The sequence below is a fragment of the Pundamilia nyererei genome, unplaced genomic scaffold (assembly GCF_000239375.1).
Source record: "Pundamilia nyererei isolate P.nyererei 1_Seehausen unplaced genomic scaffold, PunNye1.0 scaffold00457, whole genome shotgun sequence".
NCBI classification, from domain to species: Eukaryota; Metazoa; Chordata; class Actinopteri; order Cichliformes; family Cichlidae; genus Pundamilia; species Pundamilia nyererei.
In genome coordinates this window covers 117,889-124,388 of record NW_005187858.1, presented here as the reverse complement: position 1 = coordinate 124,388, position 6,500 = coordinate 117,889, and the positions used below count along the sequence as shown (strand labels likewise).

General features: G+C 40.4%; 1 protein-coding gene across 1 annotated transcript in view; it reads left to right on the top strand.

Moving 5' to 3' along the window:
* The window catches only part of LOC102213924 (protein NLRC3-like), an 18,411-nt gene extending 12,150 nt beyond the window's left edge, over positions 1 to 6,261 (top strand). The window contains exon 5 of the mRNA XM_005753717.2: positions 6,186 to 6,261. Within this exon, the coding sequence (XP_005753774.2) occupies positions 6,186 to 6,261 (76 nt within the window). The remainder of the gene's footprint in view (positions 1 to 6,185) is intronic.
* Positions 6,262 to 6,500: the final 239 nt, after the last annotated feature.

Below are 6,500 nucleotides of genomic sequence, written 5' to 3'. Positions count from 1 at the left end.
TTCTAGAAATTTCTTTTGGAAATAAACATTTACTAAAAAGACGCAATGGTTTTTGAAAAACTTTTATTCTGAACTGTGCACCACAATTTCAAAACATTTTCTGAAAGATGTAACAGTGTACATGTTCTCACTTTCATTACAATTTTGTTTATCAAAAGGTCTGACATAGGTGAGCTGGTAAATGCAAATAACAGCATTGGGCAAAAAAACTGCCCAACTTCATATTTACAACACAAGAATCACAATGAAGACTCTAAGAGGAAAAAAGAAAATGGCTACAGTTTTTTTTACAGTTTTTTTCTAGCTTCAATGTGACAAAAATGCAAGTTCAGTCCATTGAGCAAACTCTGTGTTTAAATATTTGCATGAACTGAAAGCAACCATCACAGTCTGTTTGCTCTTTCTACTTTCACCCATCAAAGAGCTTCAATTACCAAGTGTGCACGTCACAAGCACACTTTTTCTGAACTCAAACAAAACATCATGAAATTCACCAAAACTCTCGGTTTGTTTTCCCCAAACTTCAACAGTTACCAGTTTTTCTTTGGGTAAGAAGACTGTCAATGGAAAATTGTACTTAGTAGTCAGCATAATCTTTTAATGATATAAGTTTGCATATGGTAGAATACTGCGTGTAATTATTTTTGCTTAGAAGTATATAGTTGGTGGCATATTGAAAGAATGTCTCATCCTAGGAGGTCTGTAACAACTTTGTGTGCATTCCAGAGTGCTCTGGCATTCACCCCCACATCCTGGGAGCATGGGAAAGGACATACCTTGTCTTATTGTTTTACGGTAGGATTAACGTAGCTATGTTAGTTTTGTGCTTTTTTACATATAGATGAACTGTTGGATTTTCCAGACCAGCAGGTTAAAGGAAGTCGTTTATGGGGTCACACTCTGACACACACACATGCACATACACACACATACATGTACACCTCCACATTCCAATGTATGGAACAAACGCTCACTGAAGTATATAAATAAAGTCCAGGGCAGTCCCCAAGGCGAGTCTCAGAGCTCTCACTCTCAGTGCGAGTGCTCTGTGCTGCCCTTGTATACAAGTAAAACTGTGTGTCTCCACTCTCTGACTCTCAGCTGAAGAAGTGTTATTTAGAATTAAATCTCTTGACAAAGACCATTGTGTTTTCCAAATCCCTGATTCTTCTCTCTGGTGATCCCAGCTGTTTTTTCACAAAGCAAACTCGCTCTTACTGGAAAAAGTGGGAAAGGTTCCATTAAAGGAGCAAACACAGCAAACACAAAACACTCGTTCAATCTGAACCTGGAGTCTAGTTTTAACAAGAGTTTTTACACACCTTTGTTCAAATGTTTACAGCACGAATGTGACTCATGATGACTTTCTATTTAATTATATTTATTCTTATATTTTGTATCGTATTATTTCCTGTTGTGTTATTGTAACAGTTGTAACCATGGTTACATGTGCGCTTCAGAAGTGCCACACAGCGCGAAACATCGTAGAGCGTCCCATCGCTTCCTCGTGTTTCCTTCCTTCTCAAAGTTCCTCTCTTCTGAACTTGGTGTCCCAGTTGATCATCTCTGTGTGATCCTACATGTGAAGCTGATGGGAGCAGTTTCAGCTGCTTTCACTTCATCTTCTCGTTTTTTAACTTCTGCACTCACTTCAACCCAGAGGTCACCTCACACTTTCGCCTTATCGTCTTTTTGATGGTCAGGGTAGTAAAAATTCCCTACTGATGTAATTTTATCTCCATTTCAAAGTCAAAGTCAAAGTAAACTTTATTGTCATCTCTGCTGTATAATTACAGTATATAGAGAGACGATGAGGCTCCAGCTACATTCAGTGCTAAAAACAGCAATAAATATAAGAAGAGTAAGAAATAAATATACACTGTAAGACTAGGGTAAGGTAAAGGGAATAAATATACATTTATGGTAAAAAGGATCAATAACAGTTCTAAATGTACAATTTACAGTTGAATTAATATTTTTAATGAAAGATCCATAACAGTGTTATCATTTGAAAATAAGTGACGTACAAACAGAGGGAGCATTTCTGAGTGTGAGCTCACCAACACACGTTTACACTTGGTTTGTCTTCACAGAGAAAAACAAACTTCCTGCTGCTGATGTTTCACAATAAAAGAAACAAAAACTGTAAATACATTTGATTGTATTGGGGAAAATGTCTCAATGTGTCTAGTATTAAAATAAGTGTGTATAACTATAATGAGTGTCTAACTTGTATAAGGAGTATTTAGTAAATGTGAATATAACATTTCCATGGTGAAGAAGCACCTTCATAACAGCGAAAAAAAAACCCCACACAGTTATACCTGACGTGAGGTCTCTGAGCATCTAATCCTGCTTCACACACAGGTTTCTGGACTGTTCCAGAGAAACTATCAGGATCGCTGCCCTCCAGTGGTCTGTCAGTAACTACAACTCTCCACATACAATAATACTGACGTTAGGACAGATTCACTGCAGCATTTTAGCACTACTGTTAGTCAGTGTGATAATGATGCGTTATATGTGAACACAGACAATATTAAACACTGACATCAGCAGATTTCATATCTTCACACTTGTGAACTTTAGTCTGAGTCAGACTCAGCCTGAGCAGTCAGATGACATATTCTGAAACCAGCACATGAAGGTGTGGCCCTCTCCCAGTCTTCAGGTGTAGTCCCGCCTCCTTCCAGGAAGCAGCTCACCTGTGTGTTTGTGTTCTGAGAAAAATGGTTTCAGCTTTCGTCTGCAGACAGCTGATGATAATGAAATATTCTATTTATAAAAATATTAAATTATTGCTTCCTAGAGTTATTATAAATTAAGCTCTCAGTCAACACCAAATGTCACATTCTCTCCGTTTTGATAGATTCAGGGGCGGAACAGAATTTTATTGACTCCGAGTTAGCTTACCACCTTCAGCTAGAGCAGGAACCGCTTCCCCACACTCTGCATGTCACTGCCTTATCCGGCCAGCACCTACCCGACATTACTCATGTCACTGAGCCCGTCATTCTCACTCTGTCTGGCAACCACTCCGAGGAAATTTTTTTTTTTTGCCTGTCCCGTTTGGCTCTTTTGCCATCAGAATTATTGTCTAAAGGCAAGGAAAGATGCTGTGAGTTTATTCTGTTATCATATGTTACCTTATATTTGTAATCAAAGTACACTGAACAAAAATATAAACGCAACACCTTTGTTACTGCTCCCATTTCCCATGGGATGGACGTAGAGACCTAAAATTCATTCGAGATACACAATATAACCATCCCTCCCAAACAGTGGTCACAAATCAGTCCAAATGTGTGGTAGTGGGCACATCTGCTATATTGAGATAATCCATCCCACCTCACAGGTGTGCCACATCAGGATGCTGATCTGACATCATGAGTGGTGCACAGGTGTACCTCAGACTGCCCACAACAAAAGGCCACCCTGGAATGTGCAGACAATAATATCTGTGACCTCCTGCTGACCAAAAGGATGATGAAAGCGGGAAGCTTAGAACACAAGAAACAGATCTTTCAGATAGGATGTATCTGTAATAAAACCTCCCCCAGCACAGAGTGGCCAGAGGCAAAGGAATGGCTTTGATCCTACTGCTTGAGCTAAGACTTTACAAATTTATGACAATGACAACATTCAACAATTAGTCGTAACATTTCCCCCCCTTTTTGTCACTGTATACTTAAATTTCAACTTATGCTGGACAGACACTGTGCGGTTTTTTCAGTCGTACGATTCAGCTCCTGGTCAAACTGCACGATTGACTCGCAGGGGTTAGAAGTTCGTAGGTCACGTTGCAGGTCTCACACTATACGGCCCGATGCTCTGATGCGACCTGAGTGCTCACACTGTGCGTCCATAACATGAAGGTTATAACAGAAAATCTGTCGCTCTCTCCCTCTCTGTCTTTCACTCACACAGACACACCACCACCATCAGCTTTGCTAAATTGCTAATGAAAAACATTGATCAGGCAGCTGTGATTGAGCAGCAATGTAATGTAGTAATGTAATGTAGTAGAGAGTATTTTAAATTCAGGGAATTTAAAATAGAAAGTAGCTCGTCCACAGAAGGACTGGTAGCTCCCCTTACGATAAGGGTTCAGATCGCGCGAACAGGTGTGAATGTGAATGTGTGTGTTTAGTTAGTTTGTTTGTTTGCTTGTTTTAATCAATTTTAAATCATGCTTTTTATCTGTTTTTGTTTCTAATGTCTTTGTAAAGCACTTTGAATCACCTTGTTGTTGAATTGTGCTATACAAATAAATTTGCCTTGCCTAGTGTAAATCCAACTATTTTCACGGTTGTTGAGGTCGTGATAATTTTGTGAGGCCACAGCGAAAAGGCTGGGGTAAGCTTGCCATAGTTCTACAAGTTGTGCCTCCATCGCTTGTGTCCAGATCACACGCTGCACTGCCGTGCTGCGCCGTCTTTTTCGCTGACGTTTGTGTTTGCGCGTGCGCAGTGTGAGAAACTGCAGTGACACCCTCGCGACCAAGCGATTGATGATCGTGAGCTGGTCGTGAGGTGTCAATCGCTTCTCGTTACCCCACGTATACTACACGATGCACGACGCACGATGAAGGCCAAAATCGGGCCGATCGCCAAAACGGTCGCACGACCCAAAAATCGGCTCAAAATGGCCCAAAAATCGCACAGTGTGAGCCCAGCATTATGCACCCTTGTTTTTGACAGTGTAGATTTCATTCATACACAGCTCCTCATTCACATTCACATTCACATTCACCTTCTATCGCTGCAAAAGTTCACACTTAATTCATGCAAGCAGTTAACCTGCTTCACATTGATCTCATTCAAAGTAAACTACAACTTACAAGTAAACAAATGAATGTCAACAGTCAAACAAGAAGAATCAACATTCTCAAAAATCATATGTCACTACAGTCCAACTGTATACAGACACGGGCACTCAAACAAATCGGTTGATTTTATTGCTTTCATGTGGCTTTCAGCCTGGTCAACACTCTTCTTTATGACGTCTATCAACCCCTCAAATCTCCTCACTGCAGGCATCCTGTGGGGGTTAGAGTCAACTGGTGAATCATCTGCATTTGCAACTCTTCTCCTTTCCTGTTGTCACAGCAGAAAAAGATTTCTTTTATTTACAAAGAAATTTATTTACAAATAAATCAAAAACTTCAACCAGCTTAGAGAAGGTGACATGATGTAAATGTAGACAAAAGGCTTCTCTGTTTACATCTCTCCCTCACACAGGCGCTTCTCTGCAGAGCATCAAATCTGCATAGCAAAGTGACACACTTTAGGTGATCTTCATCCTTAGGAAAAGTGGTGTCAGCTATTTCTCCTAGCATTTGTGCTGTTCACAGAACCACAATTCCATCGTTGGACCTCCTCTGCGCTGTCACTCTTGGAAGCACATTCCCTTCATTCCTCAGGTTCTCATGTTCCAAAGCCACGGACGATTTAAGGCAGAGCATGTCATACACCTTAGTTGTCTTCCTCAATGTCAACGTCGAATCTCTTTAAGATTTTGCTGTGCGAAGTCTCCCCATGATGATCTCCAGTAAACCCAGTAGCACAGCTCTCTGTAGGATGTGCTGAAGATGATCTCTGATCCTCCTAAAGCCTCTATCCTGGCCTCAGCTTCCATCTTGTGGACACTCTTCCTTACTTGCTTCTTCTCATGGTACCTGCAAATTAAAAATTGACGCTCCTCTCCCCACATGGCTTCCGTCATGTGTCAACTCCCTAAAAATTCTTCAGGGTTTGTCCCTTGGAGCAGCTTCACTCGACCTGTAACCCTGTGTAAAAGAAGACACATTAGTCAGCAATTAAATGTTTAGCTTGTTTAACTCCCAGCTCCACCCGGAGCCTGTATCCTAGAAAATAAAGTCTTTAAGTTAAAACAACGTCACATTTGCAACCAACTGTAGCTCATAAGTGTAATAAAGTATTCAGCATCAAAGACAAGTATCATTGCAGGTTTATTCTAAATTCATTAAACCCCTACTTTTTTCATAATTTGCTCCAAATCATTGAAAATCTGAACTACATTTCACGTTGTAATCAGTAACTTTCCTTAAGTTTGTCACTCAGCATGAGCTCAATAGTGGTTAGATAATGAGCCTCATGTAACTATTCAGTAACTATCTGTTCAATTGTCTGTCTGTGCTGAATCCTTTACAAGCACTCTTAAAGGAAACAAACACTAGCCAAACACACGGTTCGTCCTGGTGGTCAGGCGTCGGTCATCCAGATTCCAGAGGTGCTGTAAAAGGTCATAAAGTTAACACTCTGATGTAAAAGAAGCAACATTGGTTTCAAACACAGTATCACACTGTATTTGTCTGTGAAGGTTCTCAGTCATCCAGGTCATCGTAGTCAAAGGAGCTTGCAAAGAAAAGCGTCTGGACTTCTTTAAGTTACTTGAAGACGTTTCACCTCTCATCCGAGAAGCTTCTTCAGTTCTAAGGTCAAATGGTGGAGAGTCCCAGATATAAACCTAGTGGGAGT